This window comes from Magnolia sinica, chromosome 10, assembly GCF_029962835.1.
Source record: "Magnolia sinica isolate HGM2019 chromosome 10, MsV1, whole genome shotgun sequence".
Classification (NCBI taxonomy): domain Eukaryota; kingdom Viridiplantae; phylum Streptophyta; class Magnoliopsida; order Magnoliales; family Magnoliaceae; genus Magnolia; species Magnolia sinica.
The window spans coordinates 6,153,090-6,175,967 of NC_080582.1; the positions used below are offsets into that span (position 1 = coordinate 6,153,090).

Sequence of the window (22,878 nt, forward strand, 5' to 3'; positions counted from 1 at the left end):
ATAGGTCACCCAATGGGCATGCTTTTTGCACCATGGCTTGCTCATAGTTGTATAAATGAATGAGCGGTTTGGATTGATGATAGATCACCCAAGGCGCCATTTAAAAGATTTTGGGAAGTTAACATCCATGTGGAGGTGTACCATACGTTAGCAAAACCCATTAAATAAATATCTAAATGTACTATAGAACACCATCGGACCTGACTTGTACCCGACTAAACATGGCTCGTCCTACTTTTAACTAGGTCCATCACATGAGCTGACCTGAGCTCAACTAAAGTTGACTTTTAACTGGTCCAAAAGCTGACACCTGAACCTAACTGGAATTATCAACGTATCCAAAATATAGCACTTGGGCCCATTAAAATCGGAAAGGGTGAATTCAGCTATCCCGTTGGTCTCGATGCCTATTAACACCCCTACTTGGGCTGGAATACTAGGCCTAACACGACTGGCCTGGGCCTAAAAGCCAAGCACATTTAATAACGGGTTGGACTTGGGCTCTCTTGAAGACCCCGTCAACCTGGCTGCCCTCAGCCCATTTAGGAATTCAAGGGTATTTCTGCCGTATTGGATGATGAGGCATACTCAATAAACAGCCCACTCAGGCTTGTGCCATACATAATCATAATGGCTGAGCTCAGGCCTGTTTTGTTTTACTTTGTATGTTGGGCTTTGACTAGGCTGAGGATATTGAATAGACCTTGGTCTCTCAAGACTCTCAACCAGTGTGATGATATTTTTGTAATAATATTACGATATGCTCAAAATACGGGTAGCATTGAATAATTATTAGGAAAATATTCTGATATTAACATAAAAATTATTTAAATTTTTAATAAAATAATTAGTATTAAATTTAAAATTATTTATTAATTTACAATGGTGTGTATATATATATATATATATATATATATATATATATATATATATATTATTATTATTATTATTTGTAGAGAGATTTTCTTAATAAGTTGTTAACAAAATCCTCAAAATTTATAATTTCTATAGAAATTCCTGATGCAAGAAATTCTTGATAATGTTATTTTTCAACGTTTTAACATAGGTGTACCATGAACTCTTGGTTCGGATGATAAGAACCATCAATATTACCTCTTTTCAAATTTTGAACAGGGGCTACTGCAGAGAGCACAGTGGGAAATCCTGTTCTCCGTAATTTCCTGTACGAGTAGTGTTACGGGAAAAACAGAACCGATCTCTCAGGGGAAGGATATTGCCCTCTGGAAAATCAAAAACTATTTTGGACATGAAAGTGTCCGTGACCCGCTCTACATCAGAAATTCATTATCATTAAATATGAGGAATGACTGAGGATTCAACTCAGACATGCTTCCTGGAATGCCAATTGCAGTGCTTTGGACTGCCAACCTTGCGCTTCTTCAAAATTATTATTTTTTGGTTTGTTAGGATTGCTGTGAATTATTCTTTCTTAAAAATCAGGCCAATCCTTAGGTGGGCCTCACCACAGATAACAGTCGACCACCACTGAGATGTGGTTAAGAAATCTAGCCCATCCATGACCAGAGTTCCCGATGAATTATAGGGGAAACCTGAGTTCTGGATTGGGAAACAAACCAAATGTTCATTTGATGTGAATTTCACACACATCACCGTAGGGCCTACATAAGTCCCGAGGACATAGAGGCTTGGGCATAATTCAACTCGTTTGACAATAATCTATGTCTATCAAATATATAAAACATTTTCTTCTCCCAAAATGTGATATAGAACTAAAGAAAAGTATAAAAGGACAAAATACCAAACCAATACATTGGCTTTTTAAAAAATGCATAGATTTATTGAAATACAAATAATAGTAATGTATCCATGAAAAGAACAAATTTCTTTTTCCTCTTCTTTGGTTACTTTCCCTTTTCCTTTTTTTTATTTTCCAAATTTTGCTTTTATATATGTGATTCCCAATACCAAATGTGCCAGACATGACACACTTGTGGAGGATGCACAACGATTTATAGATTGGTCCCTATGATAAACTGGCCGGCCTTGGCCAAAAAATCTAGCCTCTAAGACCCACTTAATGGTCAGCTTGGATCTCATGCCGACATGGAAACTAGCAAGTGTGGTAGGGTGTTGTGTCAAACTTCATTTCTGAAGTTTGGGTTTTTCAACGGGGCTATCGTTTGTGTGAAATGTTAATGGTCAATATCAACAGGAAAAGCTGATGGCGACGATCATTCACACGGTATGCTTTACATTCAAGGGTCATGGAGGAATTATTTCCCAATGGACTTATGAGCTGGATTCACTGCCCGGCCAGCAACTCGTCAGGTATTAGGCACATCTGGTCCACCGGATCACCGTCAACCAATTGCTGGCTAAGCCCAAGTCCAGCCCACTGTAGACCAGGTCCGATGTGGGTCTTGACAACCATGGGTTGGATCTCAGTTTTGTATCCGATGATTATTTGGGGTGGACATTGGCTTGTGTCTACCTAACATCCAACAAGTATGCCCCGCCTGGACCTAGTTATTAATATAATGGCCTGTTTAACACATCATCCAAAAGGCCGTTTGAGGACATGGAGGTCTCCCAGGGCCACTAATTGCAGTGGTTGCTTCTTAATTTTTACAGTATTTGCTTTTGGAAATATACCCGCTTGTATGTTGAAAAGTTCTGGAAAATGTTCATTTGAGCATAGAAAGTAATACTGATTATTTTGTTTAACCTCATTATCTCGAGAGATTCATGCATATGCAAGCTTAGTTTTGTTGTCATGAATTTTGTTTTTCAGGAAAACTGCCACGAAGATTCATGTTTCTTTGGGAACATTTTCTTTTGATAGACAATGAATTTTTATTACAAAAACGCCACAAAGAAATACAATAACCAAAAAAAAAAAAAAACATACAATATTGGCACCAGCCCGAATTAAGAAAGACAGATACATTCATCAAGCTTCTAAACTAGAAGCCCATCCCAAAATACATAACTTTCTCATATAGTTCACAAGTTAGCCTCCACATTCTAATTCTCCATCTTTCCATGCTAGGAACAAGCCTTCGATCCCCAACATCAGCCGTGACATGTTAAGGAGGCCAAAGAACCTCACACACACCAATCTTGCAATCTAGAAATGGATAAATCATCTACATCTTGCATACATATAAAGCATATATTAGGAATAATCATTGACCTCTAATGAAGGTAATCAATTATGAGCACCTGCTCCTACCCACTTGCCAAGTAAAAGCCATTATGGTATGAGGAGAACCATAATGCACACCAAAGCAGTATGACTCGATTGCGTTCTGATGATGGCTGTAATAGCAACCGACTTTTCCTTTCTTCACTTTGCCGAGGACGATTAGCCACGAAGCCGCTCCAAAAGCCCAGTGAAATCATCCACCTCCTTATACATGAAAAATAATAAATAGAAAATGAAAATAGAAGAAAAGAAAAGAGAGGAATGGAAGATATCTTTTTAATCTGAGGAAGTTGGGCCCATTGATCTGATGCACCGGATCATGAATGGGGGATTCTCAGCAATCTCCTAGATTAAATAATCCCAATCCTTCTATGTGTATGCTAGAACTAGGCCATCAAAAGGAAATATGGCAGTGGTCCACATTCAACTGAACAAGAAACCAAAAGGTAGAGAGATGTGACCTTTTAGTGGGATTTTCAAAGGATCCCCGTCACCATTGGTGCCCATCAGAGGAGGAACTGGTTTGGGGTGACCCGAACACTGCCCAGCTAGGTGGTGTTGAGTGCTATGGTGCCACCCTGATTTATGCGTTCTATATCCTGGCCATCCATCCTTTTTTTTTTTTTTTCAGTTCATTTTAGATTATAAGCCCTAAAACGAAGTGAATCAAAAGCTACTAAACTAAACGTTTGGATGAAGCTGATATTTGTGTTTTCCCCTTCATTTGGGTATGTGTGATCTTATCAAGAGGTCAGATGTCAAATTTATGTTACAGTACGGCCTCCGGTGGTTTCAATCATGGCTGTCATTATCCCCACTGATTCCTGTAGTGTGGTCCACTTGAGCTCCCATTCTACTTTTTTTTTTACACACTCACGCTCGTGGAATTTCGCCACTTATGGATACTCGTACCCTCGACCGGGTGTTGAAACTCCTGGGAGTCTACCACCCAAGCAAGAGCAGGGATCCCTGCCAATTTACTTCAATTTTGGGCTTTTCTGCTAAAATAAGCCGAAAAAATGGATGGACAGCATGAAAATAAAACACACACATCACAGTGGTCACCACAGCAGGTGTTGGTGGGGTCACCGCAGAATTCCCTTCCAGCGGATGAATGTTCTGGTTATTGAACTGTAGGCCGCACTTACAAGTACTAGCGAGGGAGGCAAGTGGATTGCGTGGTGTGCCACATACCATACACCTTGGTGGTGGTCACCGAGTTGTATGGGCCTTGTGTTATATCCACACATTCAATACATTCTGGAAAATCATTTTAGTTCATGAGCCAGAAAAATGAGGCAGATAGAAGGCTCAACTAGACCACACCGCAGAAGTGGGGATAATGATATCCACCGTTGAAGCCTTCCTAAGGCCCATCATGATATTTATTTGTCATCCAACGTCTTTACAAGGTCACACTGACCTGTGTGGAAAAAAAAAATTAGGTTGATCAAAAACTTCTGTGGCCCACTTAAGCTTCGGATCCACCTCATTTTTAAGCCCATGGACTAAAATGACCTCATAAAATGGATGGACGGTGTGGATATAACACATACCTCATGGTTAGCCCAAGGAACTTTGTGACGCTAACATACCACATAGTTGGGTGATGTGTGGTACACCATCAGATCCGATTTCAAGCGCCCTGCTTACAAGTGAGACAGAAAGAGAGGGAGAGAGGGAGACGTACAACTGTTCATCGCTGTCCCTCCTTGCCCACAAAGCACAACCCATCTATAGCAATTCTGTGATGTATTTTCCACCAACTTCACGAAATGTTCTAATTTCAGCGATGTGACGCACTTTGAGATGGTCATCTCCGCCGCCCCTTACCCTCTTCATGAATTCTTCTGACATGTCAACTAAAAATAGATGTTGGATGGCAGCGAGGTGCTGAAAGCCATCTGGGAGCATCTTTAGCTTTGGACAACTCCCAATAAGGAGATGCTGTAGAGATTTCATTGTACCCTCCTCTATTCTACTCCACTCTTCCAATTCTTCCATAGCTGTGATAATCATGGTTCTGAGCTTCGGAAATCCAACAGACGTGCAATAAATCTGCTTCCCTACATAAGCATTATTGAGACACAGGGAAACCAGATTGGGTAACTGTCCAAGGGTAATGAGTGGATCTTTCACAAATTGGCAATCCATAAGTGTAATGCGCCGGAGACAGTTGTGTGAACCAATCCATTGGGGAAATTCTTCCATCGCACATACCAAATAAAGTTTCTCAAGGTACTGTGGAGGCTGTGACAATTCTTGTAAATTGAGTTCTTGATCATAGCCCAGGCCCACTATTTTGAGAGATCGCAACCATTTCAACTGACTAATGGAATCACATAGTTGTCTACAATCTTCCCCTTTTACTTCTCCAATTGTTAATTTCTTTAGTTGGGTTAAGTAACCCAACTCTCTCGAAAAGCCACCGTCAACTGATGCACCTGATAGTGTTTGGAGGTTGCTTAAACTGGCTATTCGCTCAGGCATCTTATAGAATTCCCTACTGCCAATAAATTTCATCAAATTAAGATGCGTCAATGTCGTAAGCATCTCTATTCCAGTGGGTAAACCTTTCAAATGGGAATCTCTGACATCCAGCGTCTGTAGGTTGTGCAGTCTTTGCAATGAAACAGGGAGTTCCTCAATCTCTGTCCTCCTCAAGCTCAAATACCGTAAGTGAATCAACCCTCCAACTTCATTCGGCAAAATCTTTATTTTAGTGCCTTCTAGATCTAATCCCCTCAATAATTTGAATTTTGAAAACATTCTACAGAAAGAGGAAGAGGGAAATTCCTGGTCGTTAAATAGAAGAAGTGACCGAGGATTCAATTCAGGCATGCTTCCTGGAATATCAATTGCAGTGTTTTGGATGGCCAACCGACGTTGCACTTCTTTGAAATTATTTCTTCGATTTGTTAGGATTGCTGCGAAATTTTCCTTCTTAAACATGTGAATAGCAATGTCACGCATGAGGTCATGCACTTGACACGCTATCAATTCCCCTGTATCATGAAGAATGACAGGTTGGAGCAGGTTCCTATCAATGAGCTGAGTAAAGTAATTACTTGAAACTTCTTCAGGTGTCTTTCGTGGATGTTCCTCAATGAAGCCCTCGGCCACCCACATGCGAATCAGCTTCTTTCTCTTAATCACATGATCCTCAGGAAACAGACCACAATACAAGAAACAATATTTGAGGTGAAAAGGTAAATAGTTGTAACTCGTTAGCAGGGCTCGATTTAATCTTGCAAGATCTTCATTATCTTTCAGTTCCGAATCAAGATTTTCAAACACTACACTCCATTCAGCTAGATCAGTTCCCTTATTTGACATGAGGCCACCAATTACCACAATGGCGAGTGGTAACCCTTTGCATCTTTTGACCATGGCATTTCCCACTTCGACTAAGTGCTGCGGACAGGTTCCCTGAGTGTCTTCGTTCATAAATGCCCTTTTTACGAAGAGTTCCCAAGCCAATTCATGAGATAATGGCTTCATTTTGTGTATATGCCATTTCTCATGGACAGGGCGGGCTGTATTTTCACTGCGAGTGGTGAAGATGATCTTGCTACCACCTTCATGAGGCAAAGCATATTTGACAGCTTCCCAAACACTAGTATCCCATATATCATCAAGGAACAGAGCGTACCTTTTTACTTGCAAATAGTTGTTGATCATCTCTGCTAATTTTTCCTCATCCATTGTCTCTGTATGATTTGGAGCCGCCTCCCGCCTGCTCTCATAAAATCCTTCAAGCATGCGCTTCAAGATTTCCTTCTTTTGGAATGATTGAGACACATAAATCCATGCATGGCAATCAAAACTTGTCTTTGCAGTTTTGTACACTTTCTTTGCAAGAGTCGTCTTTCCGGAACCGCCCATCCCCACAATCGAAATGACAGTACGCTGTTGTGTCTCCTCTTTTTCCAGCAACAATTGCTCGAGTTTCATGGTGTCATTCTTGAGCCCCACGATGTCTGCTTCTTCGACCCAAGAAGCTGCAACTCCAGGATCTCGATGTCCATCATCGTTAGCAATTGAACTTCTTCCTTCCTGAAATGCAGAGTGAAACCCAAACCGTTCGCCTCTTTCTTGTATCTCCTTCACCTCCTTTCTAATCTTTCGAATTTGAGTACTGAACCGGTGTCGAAATATCAACTGCTTGATGAAACAGGCATGAAAGACAATGCAACCCATGTGTCCATTCCAAAGACGGCGTTGTGACTCCATTCGAATCATGAACTCATCGACTGAATCTTCAGCATTGTAGACTAAGTACCTTACTTGGGTAATCCAAGCCTCCACAAGTTCCTCCCTCTCCTTTCTTCGATCAGCATCCTTTAAGAAAGCTCTCATGGTTTGGAGCTCATTCTTGATCCACACAACATCATCATGAAATCCAGAGAGGAGATCCACTTCATTGACTAGTTGCTCACCCAATTTTTGAACGAAAAAGGAAATAACAGCCTCAGCCATTTCTACACTCTCGTTTCACTTCCCACTGAATCAATGAAAACTTCTCCTGCTTTCGAATTTTGGATGGAGAGAACCCCAATTCCTCCACCTCTTACTCTATCCTCTCCTTGCTTTCTTCTTTCTTCACTCCTTCCTTTATTCTAAAAAATAAAAAAATAAATAAAAAAAAACCATTTAGGATCTTTTTTGCATTTCTTGGATTGTTTCCCAAATCTTGTGGGGAGCCAACGGAAACAGAGATGCAGCTTGTGAGCTTAAGCTAATCTGGGCTTTATGAAAAATAAGAAATTTAATTAGTTTTTACTGCTTATGACTTAATTCGATGATGATAAGAAATTTCTTTAAAGGATTTCTTTGGATTTGAATGGTAGCTTTCTTCGTCTTCATTACAAGTTTCCTATGAAGATAATGGAATTTATATACTTATAAGACATGCAGATAATTATAAAAGAGAGGTAGAACAAAATTCTTTTCCTCTTCTCCTTTGGTTGCTTCTGCTTTTCCTTGTTAGGTATTGGGCACGAAGGATCCTTCCTGATCCAGTAGGCTGGGTTCCGGTCGACTTGCAAAAGCTAGGGTGGCAAATGGGCTGGCTCGGACCAGTGAAGCCCGAGACTATCCTGCTAGTGTACTTCAAAAGAAAAATAAAAGAACAGGTAATTTAAAATTCACAACGGGTGACCATTATGTAGTGTTTTAAATTCATAATGGTTAGCCAATCTACATTTTCGAACCAGTTATATGCAAGAACTATATTCTTCGTGCAGTGTCAAACTAGTTATATGAGATTATGATAACTCAGCTAAAATCTGAAAAAGCCCCAAAGAAGAAGTACAAAACCTAAGATGTGGACGTGAAGAAATCTACCATCAGTAGTTACTTTCTAGATGGTAGATGAGAAATTTGTGGTACAATAGGTGAATGAGTTTGATCTCATAGTCCATGAAATTATATGTGAATGAATTAAGTTAAACAAATTCTTCCAAGTAGTGGCTGTGAATGATAAGTTGTTACCTTTTTTAAGGATTTCAAAATTTTCTTACAACATAAAATATAAAATACAAGAACTCTCCATGGAACAACAAGTCATTTGTCTTTAAATCAAGGAAGATGCAAGGCTCCAAGATAAAATAGAAGGCAAGAAAGAAGATATATCTAAAGTTCTTTTAGTAAATAAGCAGTATAGCCAAAATCAATCAAAGAAACCAAATAACCTGAAGCCAAATTAAAACTAGTTTAAAAAGAAGTCTAAACTTAAGAAAAATAACAAAAAAAAAAAAGTAGCAATTTGGACAAATAGTCTGGTTTCTATGTTTGTGGAAAATTAGGTCATTTAATTTCACAAGAGAATGCTCTAAATGTAAAAAGAAACCAACACATGTACCTTAGGCAAATCTGACCAAAAAAAACCTGAAATAATGACCATTTGAAGAGTTGAATATGTTCATATTGATCCTTGCAATGGTTGGTGGATAGTCATAGGTACTAGCATACACTTGTGTTACAATCGCACATTGTTTAATTAGTATAAAGAGGTTTGTTCATTAAAAATGTTTCAAATGGGGAATGTTGTCACTGTAAACCTATTCAGACAGAGAAAGTTTGAATTAGTTTTTACCTCTGGAAAAACTATTATCTTGGCAAATGTCTTTCACGTGCCAGACATATGCAAGAATTTGGTTTCAAATTATCTTTTGAAGAAGTTAGGTATAAAGCAGGTTATTTAGTCAGATTAAATAATAATAATTAACAATGGTTCTTGTTTTAATTCACTAAATAAATGCTAAAATTATTTTCTTAAATGATAAATTGAAAGAAGATATATATATATATATATATATATATATATATATATATATATATATATATATATATATATATATATATATATATATATATATATATATATAACCACTATAGTATACACCAGCGACTTTAATATAAAGCTAAAATATAATACTAGTGGAGGAATATCTCTGACTGAATATGCGAACATCATTAGCAGTATATATATATATATATATATATATATATATATATAGAGAGAGAGAGAGAGAGAGAGAGAGAGAGAGAGAGAGAGAGAGAGAGAGAGAGAGACTATAGCATACAACAACTCACATCCATTTCTTTTGACCTTAATACAAAGCTAAAATATAATACTAGTGAAGGAATATCCTTGACTGAATGTTCCGGCATCATTAGTAGTCTGGCCTATGCTATAAACTGTGGATTAGACTAGATATATATTGCCTCTGTTATAAGTAAAGTAGATCAGAGTTACATGCATTATAATGCAATATATAGAGTCCTTAGATATCTTAAAAGGACTTATGACTTGGGTCTTTGTTATCAAATATTTTCAGATGTAACTAAAAGTTATAGCAACATTGATCGAAATTTAAGATCAAATGATTCTAAATCTTCTAGTAGTTTTATTTTCAATGGTAGACAAAGTTGTTTTATGGGGAAAAAAAAAAAGAAAAGAAAAAGAAAAAGAAGATTTGTATGGCTCAATCCACTATGAAATTTGAGCTGGTTGCCTTAGCAGCAGTTGGTGATGAGACAGAATGGATTAAAACCTTAATAATCAATATACCATTTTGGGCGAAACCAGTACCACCTATATTCATTCACTGTCATAACTTGCCTAGTATAGGGAAAGCTAATAACAAGTGTTACAGTGAAAAATATAGAAAAATCCATCTGAAGCATGGTTATGTGAGACAATTACTAAATAATGGTGTGATAAGTATGAACTTTATATAATCCAACGATCATATTGCAAATCCTTTAACGAAAGTTCTAGGTAGAGAAAATGTCTGTCTAAAAAGCATCATAAGAGATGAGACTTAAATCCATAAAAATGAATCATTAAAAATAATAACCTAACATGAGAATTAGATATTTCAAGAATTTGGTTTAATAAAAAAAGAAAAGTTTCTATGTGATTCATTGGTTGAACAACTTTATATAATTATAAGAAAATATTTCTCTAAGTCCCTTTATGTGATATTAGTAATGCAAATTTCGGTAACATCTCGAGGTTGGGTATATCCCTTGATGAATTTATAGTATTGACTTAAGGAGGGATGAAAAGTTGTTATGGAAACACTATTGATGAACTCACCTATATGAGGGTGGAAATAGGGCCTCTTTATGTGAGAATTAAGCTAATTCTCTAGTGCACTAATGAAACAGAGATATTGCACATCACCATAACATGCAATTATGAACACCTTGTAAGATCTAAACTATGGTATGTGTTATATATACAATATACTTTTAAAGAAATTTAAAAGACTCAATTTACTAATTTCTTATATACTCTAAACACGGTTCACTAAGTGAGGTTCAAGTACAATAGTTCTTTGTATTATCATTTTTTATTTTTGAAATAAGTGGGGGAATATTATTGTATTTCAAAAGAAAAATAAAAGAAAACATATATTTTAAAATTCGTAAAGGTCGTTACATAGTGTTTTAAATTTATAATAATAAACCATTACATAATCTTTTAAATTTGTAACGATTAACCATTACATAATCTTTTAAATCTATAATGGTCAAGTGTTAGAACTCCAATCTCTATAAAAACACCCACATACCCCTCCTTTTACAACAACATAGGAAATCCTCTCTCTCTCTCTCTCTCTCAATATGGAGGTGACCTTTTGCTGGCTTTTAACTAAGGGTCATGTTGGGATTTTACCACCACCAGTGCACACAGTGGTGATCTGAAATATGGGGTGATTGTATCCTAGGGATAGCATGTTGGAGCCTTCTGTAGTGGTTTAACTCACCGAAAATGAGAACTATCTCAAAGATAGCAACCTAGTTCGCGCTTCCGCCCAGTAGAAATCTTGAACTTTAATTGCCTAGTTGATATCTGTTCTTTCCAATCTATAGGTGTGAGATTCCATTTTATAAATTATTTTTTATACCAATATTTTTTTGTTTTTTAACACAGCCCACTGTTAGTCAAGGTCGATGTGGGCTTTAACGCCCATGGGTTGGAGTTGAGTTTTGGACCCGATGACTAATTAGACTAGACATTAGATTGTGTCTAACCAAGGGCCTAACAAGTATGCCTTGGCTGGGCCTATAACTAGCCCCTTTGGCCGCATCATCCGAAAGGTTGTTTGAGGCCTAAACTCCATTTTGATTCAAATTGTAGTCTATCTCATGCGTGTAGATGCACCTTCCAAACTCTCATATCATCTCCCCACTCAGTAAATAAGCGTTAAATCACTGATTTTTTTTTTTTTTTCAAGTTGACCAAAAAAGTGGGCTTGAAACCTCTCCTCTTGAAAACACTCCTTTTAACCAGCGCATCCAGATGGGTCCTTAAAATTTGTTGGTCTTAGTGTTTGGATGGTATACCAACCTAGCACAGTCCTGATTCAGGCTTATCTGGGATGGGTTACATGTCTTGGCTCTTGTGTCGGACTTAGAGATGCATCTGTTTGGCCCATTTACCATCCGCAAGGGAAATGAAGAAGTTATTTAATACTTCTATAGAGTGTGAAGCTCCAAATAAAAAAAAAGTGTGAAGCTCCGTATGCATGCACATAGAAATTGTCCACTTGGCATCCATATGTCTCAAATCAATCAACCCAAATAATGGGACCCACAATAGATGGGGTGTATACCCAAACTCAGATTAACAGAGATTTGTTTGTTGAATATAACACATTGACTATTTTAGTGGATGTCCTCAAAATTAGCTAGCTATGATAGCAAGTTTGGGGCCATTTAGCATTGTTATGTAGATGCCTTGCATTCTGCAAGGCATTATCGACCGTGAGGATCGACGGTCAACCCTTGCTCACTGTGATGTTCATGGTTGACTGTGAATGTTTATGCTTGACTGTTGGTGCTACCATCAAGTTTCGCGATTTTGCATGAAATGGAGTATTTAAGTTCCTTTTTTTATTAGGGCTAAGAGTGATACGAGTGTATTCTCTCAAGGGACTACGATTGGTCAAGAGAGAGGGTTTTTTACACTTATAAATGGCTTCAGAAGGATTTCTCAAGGGATCTAGGGGTTTCCTAGAGGTGCACATCGTAAGGGAAGATCGGATACATCTGTAATCAAATAAGGTGAGTCGTACAACTCTAAGGTTTTGATTATACTAGATCTCTATCGCTTTGTACCATCGTTTTTTTCCCACAAGGGTTTTTCCACGCATAATAAAACTAGAGAAGATGTTAGATGATGACTAAAGTGATCTCAAGAAGAAAGCTATAAGCATAATCCATTTTGTCTATCGAATGAGGTTATGTACAACATTCTGAATGAGAGATCTCCCCTGATGATGTGGAAGAAGCTAGAAGGCATGTACATGTCAAAGTCCCTCTTAAATAAGTTGTTTATGAAGAAACAACTTTTGGGATTGAAATGGAAGGAAAGATCAGATCTCCTAGAGCACATGAACTTATTTACAAAGCTATGTAGCGAGTCGGTAAGGCTCGAAGAGATGATCAAGGAAGAAGACAAAGTGGTGCTACTTCTAGCATCACTTCCATCATCATAAGACCATCTCGTCACTACTTTACTATATGGAAAGAATACAGTGAAGCATGAAAAAATCACTGTGGCGCTCATTTCCAACGAGATGAGGAAGAAGTCAGGTGATGAGGACTCTTAGGCAGAAGGGCTACTCACGAAATGGGGTCAGGGACATGAGCAATCCGTGGAGCGATATCAATTTAACAATAAGAAAAAGTCCAAATCGAAGTTGAAGGCAAAGGACAGATGCTTCTATTGTGGCATTAAGGGGCACTTTAAGAGAAACTGTTAGAAACATAAGGATGACATGAAAAGTAAAAGCAAAGGAAAACAAAATACAAGTAAATCAATGAGTGTAGTAGAAGAGAACTCAGAAGGATACCTTCTCTCAATCTCTTCAGGTACGAGTCGTCTCTCAAATACTTGGATTCTAAACTCAGGATGTTCGTATCACATATGCCCGGATAGGACTTGGTTCGATTCATACAAGTCCAATGATGGTGGAAATTTTCTAATGGGAAATGATGCAGCATGCAAGGCTATCGGAATATGGACCATCAAAGTAAGGATGTTTAACGAAGTCATTCAAACTCTTAGTGATGTCAGGCATATTCTAGATCTGAAGAAAAACTTAATATCCTTGGGATTTTTATATATGAATAATTGCACATTCATCGTATCTAGCGGTGTATTAAATGTCACCAGAGGTGCAATGGTATTGATAAAGAGGCATAAGGTTGAAAATCTATATAAGTTGGTCGGAAGCACAATTATGGGTGAGGCCACTACCACCTGTAACACCCTACCTTCTCGGTACTCAGGTGTTACCACATAACCTAATCAAATGTGAAATTAAACATAACTAAAGGTAACGTCCAGAATTGTTATAGACTACATCCAACCGGTGGGGAAAAATCTCGCCTCAAAGTTAAGCGATCCACTTATTAACATTCAAGATGGGCCATCACGCCACACTTACAGTATCAAACCCTGGATCATCAGAGAACATCACCTATCAAGCCACAAGACCATGATCAATGACCCACATTGATCGTAACCTAAAAATGCACCGGTTACCTAGGTTAGTTGGAGCCCTTTAGGCCATTAAGCAAAGGCAGTAGGTCAATCTGACCACTAAAATTCCATCAAAATGGGCTAGGATCAGGTACTAGCCCCAAAGATCAAATGTAAAAGTGGGTTTGAGCATCGAATTGGTAAGAGCACCAAATAGGACCCAAGATCACAAGAGGAGGCCCATCGGTGGGTTGGATCTGCCTCTTCTCAAGTCAAGTGGCCCATATATACCCATGGAGTACCAGGGACGGAGCGGATCCTTGAAAATCATCCCTGTGAGCCCCACAACACGTCGTGTGCACACCGCAGGAGCTACACTCGCGGTGCACTAGACGAGGGGACCCGGTCAAACCTTGTTGACCCGACCAAAGAGGAGCTTTTCTCTCCTCTTTCATTTCCCGCCTGTGAGGATTCAAACAAGTCATCCGCACAAACATCCAAGTGGTCCACCTATGGTGATCAGATCACCAATCCGAACCGTTAATCAGATAGAGGGGCCCCGGACGACCAAAACCTCGTCGATCGTTCGAGCCCATGCAAGTTTGCACACGCACAAGCAGGGGCCCAAATGGAAGTGTGCAACAATTCCCTTTCAAAACGGGAAATATGAGGCTGCCACGATGGAGATCCGCGTGCTCCATTCCCCTGTTGATCCCAATCGTCCCTCCTTCGTTGATCCCTGCCTTTAACCCAGCGACCAGAAGGGAGAGACATCCTACTGATGGCGAAAGGCAGTCGGATGTTTTCCTCTTCGGGAAAACATGTTGGCTCGATCCACGCCTTCCCCCGAGACTTTGCCCGACCATCTCGAATGTCCAACCTAGGGCAAAAACGGTCTTAGAAACTTCCCCAAAAAAATCGCCCGTCCACATGATCAAAAGAGTCGCGGCGTGGAAAATCTCATGACATGATTGGATGGTAATCAGGGATGAGATTACTGGACCCTACAATGATCATAAGACCCATCCGGTCCCTCCAAATGGATTGGATCGACAAGATGGACTGTCGATAAAAATCTACAATGGATGGCAAACCCATCTTCTCCATCTAGCTGAAGAACCCACCTCGATGCAGTGGGCCCCATTTCCAAATCAAACACACTTGTTCGGTGGGCTATGGAAATGAGAAGTCCATCCCACTGATGGATCATTCCCATGCAAAATAGAGATAGGAAGAGGAAGCTCGAAATGCAGCCACCTATCCTGACTGTTCATTATATGGATAGGAGCAGTTGTGAGTGAACCCTAGGGTTATAAATGGGACCCGTTCGTCTCGTGATTCCCACCAAGAATTTAGGAGAGGAAAGAGAGGGATCGATCGAGAAAAGAGGGTGCATTAGCGGGCGTCATGCTGCACTGCACTAATCGACTTAGTCGACTGCATCGAGTCGACACGGTTGACCCGAACCGGGCTGACTCAGGGGCGTGTCAGGGTGGTCCAGTAGCACTGATTCCGGGGGGATACAAGAAGAAAAGAGAGAGGAAAAGAGAAAGGAAAGAGAGGGGGAGAGAGAGAGAGAGAGAGAGCAGGATTGGTAGCACCTAGACTCACTAGCATCTTGAGTCGAGTCGAGGCACAACCCAGTAGCTCTGTAAGGGGAGAAAGAAGGAGAAAAGGGGGGAGAGAAAGGAGGAGAGAAAGAAGGAGAGAAGGCAGGAAAGAGAGAGAGATAGAGAGAGAGAGATAGAGAGAGAGAGAAAGCATCAGCATGTCTGTGGTGTGCACCACACCAGGTAGCTAAGTAAACTTGACTTGGGATGAGCTGGGACAACCAATAGGGAGAGGAAGAGAAGTTGAGCAAGCTCGGAGTCCAATAGGTTTCAAGATCGAGTTCAACTTCCAGATTCGCCAGGCGGACCCGCCGAAGCTGCTAGAACTGTTGTGTGGTTGTTAAACCACCCAAACCAGCTTGGCCAACCCTACATTCATCAGAGATGTCGGGGTTGCGCTGCTGAGTTTTTGCAACTCTTCGCTCACACCGAAAGGACCTCCAAAGCCAGGCTAGCTACATTCATGGTCGAGCTTCCGACAACAAGGTGAACAAGCTGATGGAGTTGCAACGGCTGCATGTAGGGGCTGAATCGCAACACTAGTCCAGTAGGAATGATTTGAATCCCGAGTTGTTGAGTCAGGCTGTTATGACTAACCGAGTTGACTCGCCTTGAGTCACATAAGCTGACTCGAATTTATGTTGTTTCAGGGTCTTACTCAACTAGTAGGCTATTCACATCCATAAACTTCATGGCCATAGGTGGCTCTTCCGACCAGGTCCAAATCGACTAAGTTGACTCAGTGAGTCGATTCACTTCTTACCTAATCATTTCTAGAAATGGAGAGACCTCAATACCGCCTATAGTAAGCTAGTGTTGATCATTCTCTAAGAAAGCTAACTTGCTCCTGTCAAGCTTGAACCATCCCACCTAGTGGCACCGAGCTAACTTGCCAAGGCAAACGAATAGGTGTTGAATAGTTCATAATTAGCGAAAAAGAAAAGATAAGAGGTAGTCGACTCATAAGGTGAGGATTCTACCCCTTGAGCTTTCCTCTTCCATGTTAGCTTAAGTGTTAGTTAAACTCTAATTCTTCCTAATAATTGATAACTTTGTTTTCAAATTATTTGCATTAGTTATTGAATTTGATTATATGCTTAATACTTATTTTGTGTAAACATCTATATGTGGTATATCAATTCATGCTTAAGAAATAGTTATTAATTATATGCTCGTGAAACTTGAACCATTACATTTATTAGTGGGAGAACCCCACTTATACATGTACATCCAAACTTGTGATGTAACTTGACGTAGTGATCATAATGGACCCTTAACCTATTGGCTACCTTAATTAATGGGTTTAATTGGAGTGACCCTGCGATGATAAGCCCCACTGTTAAATTGTGACTGACCACTAGTTGAGGAGGATGCCATTAAAACATCATAATGATGAAGTCTCATGAGCCAAGGATGGTGGAATAAGATACTACGCCCAAGTTGTTGGCCTATGCTGGGTGACGAGCCCCCATAGTGATCTTTGAGTTTTCCTAAATTGGCTGTTTGTAAATTGAAATAATAATAGCAGAGATTAATCATGCATTCATAGCACTAACATTCTAATGGACTGACTATTTGAAAGTCCATTTTCTTATTAGAGATGAGTTAACTATTTAAAAGACTCATTCCCATGCTTGAATAATCCGACTGTTTGAAAGGCTCATTCTTGCTTAAGTGAGCCAACTGTTTGAAAGACCCACAATCTTACTTGAGCTGGTCGACTGTTTGAAAGACCCATTCTTTTGTAAGTTAATTGAGTCGACTATTTGAAAGACTCATTCTCTTGCTTGAATGAACTAACTATTTGAAAGGTTCATTCCCCTATTAGGGATGAGCTGACTGTTTGAAAGGCCCATCCCCAGGCATGAATGAGCTGACTGTTTGAAAGGCTCATTCATATCTAAGTGAGCCGACTGTTTGAAAGACCCACTACTCTACGTGAGCGGGTCGACTGTTTGAAAGACTCGTTCCCTTTCAAGTTGAATGAACCGACTATTTGAAAAGCTCATTCTCTTGCATGAATGGACTGACTGTTTGAAAGGTCCATTCATTTGACCAACTAGGTGTGCATCCCCAATTGATGTGCACTCATGTATCCATGCATTTAAAAAAGATCGCATCATGAACTGTTTTGTATGTCTTATTATTTAAAACTATGCTTAACTAATGTGGCAATGTATAATCTTGAGGGGAGTTTTCACTGAGTTGGTCATTCATCCTTTGAATATATAACTGTACAGATAATGCAGGTGTAGACGAGGGTGTTTATGGGGCGGACCTGGATGCAGATCCCACAGGATTGGGAGAAGACTTCTATGAAGAGGAGACGTCGCCAGGAAGTGGCAGAATTTTATGGGCTCAATCAGTAGTTGCAGTTATTTTCTTTCTAGTTATTGACTCTTGAAACATTTAAAACTTATGGTTTTCTAATAATAGTCCACTCAGGATTTGGATATGATTTACTATAAAATGGTTCACCATGTTTACTTTTAAATTCATAACACTCTGATTACTGTAATTGCTACACGTGTGTGGCACTCTTAGATAACACTCAGGTTTTTGAAGCTAAAGAGTGTTGTGCTCGGGATTCAAAAACTGGGGTGTTACATCTCCTTGCATGCAGAATCTGGTTAGGGCATATGCGGCACAGATGATACAAATATATGACATATACAGTTAGGGCATATGAGTGAGAGGGGCATGATTGAACTCCACAAATAAAAACTCTTGAAGGGAGTTAAGGCATGAAATGTGGATTTCCCTGAGCATTACATCCTAGGCAAGCAATGCAGGGTTAGGTTCAAGACTCCTACACACACTAGTAGTGGGATGCTTAACTACATTCATTTTGATGTTTGGGAGTTAGTGTCAACACCATCTAAGGGAGGGGTACGATACTCCGTGACTTTCATAGATGATTACTCAAGGAAGGTTTAGGTCTACTTCTTGAAGCACAAAACTGAAGTGTTTGTCAGGTTCAAGTAATGGAAGGTGAAAGTATAATTGCAAACCGGGAGACATGTCAAGTGCCTCAGGTCAAACAATGGTATGGAGTACAAAGAGGGGGAATCATGAAATTCAGCAAGGACCAATGAATCACAAGGCACTTCTCAGCTCCAGGGACCCCATAAGATAATGGGGTAGTAAAGAGGATGAATAGAAATTTTTTGAAGAGGGCGAGAAGTATGTTGTTGCATGTAAGGCGGCCTAAAAGCTTATGAGTTGAAGCGGTAAATATGGCATGCTACATAGTAAATCAGTCATCATCTATAGAGCTACACTCTAAGGTTATAGAGGAAGCTTAGACAGGTGAGGACGTCGATTACTCAAAACTAAAAATCTTCAGGTGTCCAGCATATATTCATGTGCAGAGTAGACAAATGAAGAAATTAGATTCAAAGTCTAGAAAATGGATCTTTATCGGGTATGAGAAATGTGTAAAGGGTTACAAACTTTGGGATCCATATGCTCAGAATGTGGTTTTTAGCAGAGATGTCATCTTTAATGAGGCCTCAATGTTGAGAGCCAACAAGGAAGTTGCGGTTGAGATGTCGAATGAGACCATGAGATTGTTGGTGCAAGTGGAGCCAGTTGAGTATGTTACTAAAGGTCAAAATTAGCAGGAGCAAGACACGAAGTAAAATAATCTGCAAGATACACAAGAAAGTTTAGCCAAGAACAGGGAGAAAGAACCATTAGAGCCCGTGTTCGATACAGGTTCGAGGACACGGTCTCGTTTGCATTATTCATTGGGAGTGGAGATCCCTTCACATTTTAAGAAGTAAAATCTGAAAAGGATGTCGACAAGTGGTTGTCAGCTATTGCAGAGGAGATGGAATCACACCACAAGAATCGAATATGGGAGTTGGTGGAACTTCCTAAAGGTTAGCGGGCTATAGGGCACAAATGGGTCTACAGGAATAAAGAAACATTAACAGAAAAGGATGGTGAAAAGTACAAAGCAAGATTCATAGCTAATGGGTACTCGCAGAGGAAAGGAGTAGATTGCAATGAAGTTTTCTCTCCGGTCATAAAATATAGCTCAATCAACATACTACTGGCGATGGTAGCGGAATCCAATTTGAAATTGGAGCAACTCGATGTGAAGACGACATTCCTTCATGGGAACTTAGAAGAAGTCATTTACATGAGGCAGCCTGAAGGTTTCAAAGAGCTTGGTAAGGAAGGCCATGTGTGTAGGTAGAAGAAGTTGTTATATGGGCTTAAGCAGTCTCTAAGGCAGTGGTACAAGTGATTTGATTCCTACAAGGTTGAGATTGGATATAACAAGTGCGAGTAAGATTGTTGCATATACTGCATGATACTTGATGACGGGTCATATATTCTACTAGTACTTTATATAAATGATATGTTGATTGTTGCAAAGGATAAGATGGAGATACACTTACTTAAATCTCTGTTAAGTAAGGAGTTTGACATGAATGATCTAGGCATTGCAAAGAATATCCTAGGCATGGAGATTAGCAGAGACAGAGTTTGAAAAACTATGTCTTTCTCAGAAGGGTTATGTGTAGAAAGTGCTAGAGAAGTTCCACATGAAAAGTGCTAAGCTAGTTAGCACACATCTAGTAGGTCACTTTAAGTTGTCAGTCAAGTCATGTCTAAGTACAGAAGAAGATATTTCAAAAATGTCACGAGTGTTGTACACTAGTGCAGTAGGAAATCTGATGTATGCGTGGTTTGCACGAGGCTAGACATCTCACAGGCAGTCAATGTGGTTAATAGGTACATGATGAATCTAGGAAAGGAGCATTAGAATGTTGTCAAGTTGATTCTTAAGTATCCAAGGGGCATAGTCGATACTGGAATCATGTTTGGTGGACACGCAGCTTTAGGTGGAGTTGTAGGCTACATGGATTCATATTATACAGGTGATTTAGACAACCGAAGGTCCACTACGGATACGTTTTCACATCAGCAAGCGGACTGGTATGTTGGAGATATATGTTATAGTCTATGTAGCGTTGCCTAAAACTGAAGCGGAATACATGACTGTGATAGAAGCATCAAAGGAGGCATTATGGTTAAAAGGTCTGATAGGTGAACTCGGATTGAAGTGGGAGGCAATTTGGTTGCATTGTGATAATCGGAGTGTTATCCATCTGGCAATGAATCATGTGTATCATGCACCATCCAAGCACATCAATGTAAGGTTCCATAAGATACGGAAGCTCATTGCTTAAGGGGAAATTATGTTTCAGAAGATTCATACGGATGAGAATGTTGCGGATATGTTGACAAAGCCAGTAACCATAAAGAAGTTTAAGCACTGCTTAGGCTTGATCAATCTCATTAGCCATTGATGGGATTAAGCATCCTTGCACAAGGGTGCGGATATAGTTGTGTTCCAGGTGGAGGGATGTAGGAAGCGGTTTATGCTCAAGGTGGAGATTGCATGGGAGGTCTTCAGGATGACTTGACAGAATGCAAGTCAAGGTAGACATTGTTGTGTAGATGTCTTGCATTCTACAGGGCATGGTCGACTGTAAGGATCCACAATTGACTGTGACTCACTCTGATGTTCACGGTCAACCATGACTTAGTGTGATGTTCACGGTCAACGGTCGGTGCAACCGTTGGGTTTCATGATTTTGCATGAAACGAAGTATATAAACCCTTTTTTTTTTCATTAGGGCTAAGAGTAATACAAGTATTTTCTTTCAAGGGACTAAGATTAGTTAAGGGAGAGGATTTTATACACTTGTAAAGGTCTTGGAAAGGATTTCTCAAGGGGTCTAGGGGTTTCCTAGAGGTGTACATCGCAAGGGAAGATCTGGTACAACTGTAATTGAAGAAAGTGAGTTTGTACAACTCCAAGGTTTTTATTATAATGGATCTATGTTGCTTTGTGCTATGGTTTTCTCCCGCAAAGGTTTTTCCATGTAAAATATCATTGTATTTGTGGTTGTTTATTTTTTAGTTTAGTTATCATGCATCATTATATTATTTTATCTTCGTTTATCGTGCTTTTGCAAAGTGCACGGATTGGCGATGGTGTTAAATCAAATCCGAATTTTTAAAACCTAGGGTTTGATACGTGTTTGTTGTTGGTTTAGTTTTACATCATTGAGGCATGATATAGAGCCGGTTTACTCACAACATGCATCTCTACTAATAAGAGTTTATTTGCTTATTTCTAAAAAAGATAAGTCTTTTTTATAATATATATATATATATATTGATATGTAATGGTCTAATTTTACATCTACAAAATTTTAAAAATAAGAGATTTACCTCTTAATTATTTAGTAAAAGAAAGTTTTTTTTTTTTTTCCTAAGATTTATTTTGCTAAAGCAGGTAGACCTTTTTAGGTTAATTTTGAAACAACCTTGTTTATGAACTTTTTAAGTTAAATTAACCATGCCCTCTTCTATTTTCTTTACAACCTCTCTCTCTCTCTCTCTCTCTCTCTCTCTCTCTCTGGTGGGCTCATACAATGAACAACCAATATTGAAGGTGGGGCCCACATGATGAATGGTCCACTTCAAGGAGGGTCGACATAATGGATGGTTCAGATCAAAGGTGGGCCCCTCATGATGGATGGCCCAAATCAAAAGTGTGGCCTTGCATGATCGATGATCCACATTAAGTGTCCCCACCTAATGGACAGTCCATATCAAAGGTGGGACCTACATGATGGATGGTGGACATTGAGGGTGTGGACCCACATGATGGAAGGTTGACATTAAAGGACCACATGATGAATGGTCCACATCAAGGTAGACCCACATAATGCACAGTCCACATCAAAGATGGGCCCCACATGATGGATGGTCCACATTAAAGTGTGGCCTTGCATGATGGACCATCCACATCAAGTTGGCCCCACCTGATGGACTGTCCACATCTAAGATAGGACCCACAAGATGGATGGTGGACAATGACGGTGGGCTTACATGATGGACGATTGACATCAAAGGTGGGTCCACATAATGAATGACCCATATTGAAGGTGGGGCCCCATATGATGAATGGTCCACAATAAGGTGGGCCCACATAATGGATAGAGTGGGCCTCACATGATGGATGGCCCACATCAAAGTGTGGCCCCATGTGA

At 39.6% G+C, this 22,878-nt stretch overlaps 1 protein-coding gene across 4 annotated transcripts in view; it reads right to left on the reverse strand.

The window, feature by feature from the left end:
• LOC131257839 (disease resistance protein RPM1-like) overlaps positions 1–7,708 on the reverse strand; it is a 31,403-nt gene extending 23,695 nt beyond the window's left edge. Inside the window, exons 1-3 of one of the 4 annotated variants that reach the window (XR_009177666.1) lie at positions 4,878–7,708; positions 3,315–3,391; positions 2,888–3,276 (exon numbers count right to left, since the gene is read on the reverse strand). Coding sequence is in view for 2 of the 4 variants with exons in the window: in XM_058258750.1 (XP_058114733.1) it covers positions 4,922–7,666 (2,745 nt within the window). In the remaining 2 variants the exon portion in view is untranslated. Of the gene's footprint in view, positions 1–2,887; positions 3,392–4,840 lie in introns of those variants that run through there. The other 3 variants (XM_058258751.1, XR_009177667.1, XM_058258750.1) reach the window with 3 other exon arrangements.
• Between the last annotated feature and the right edge of the window lie 15,170 nt (positions 7,709–22,878).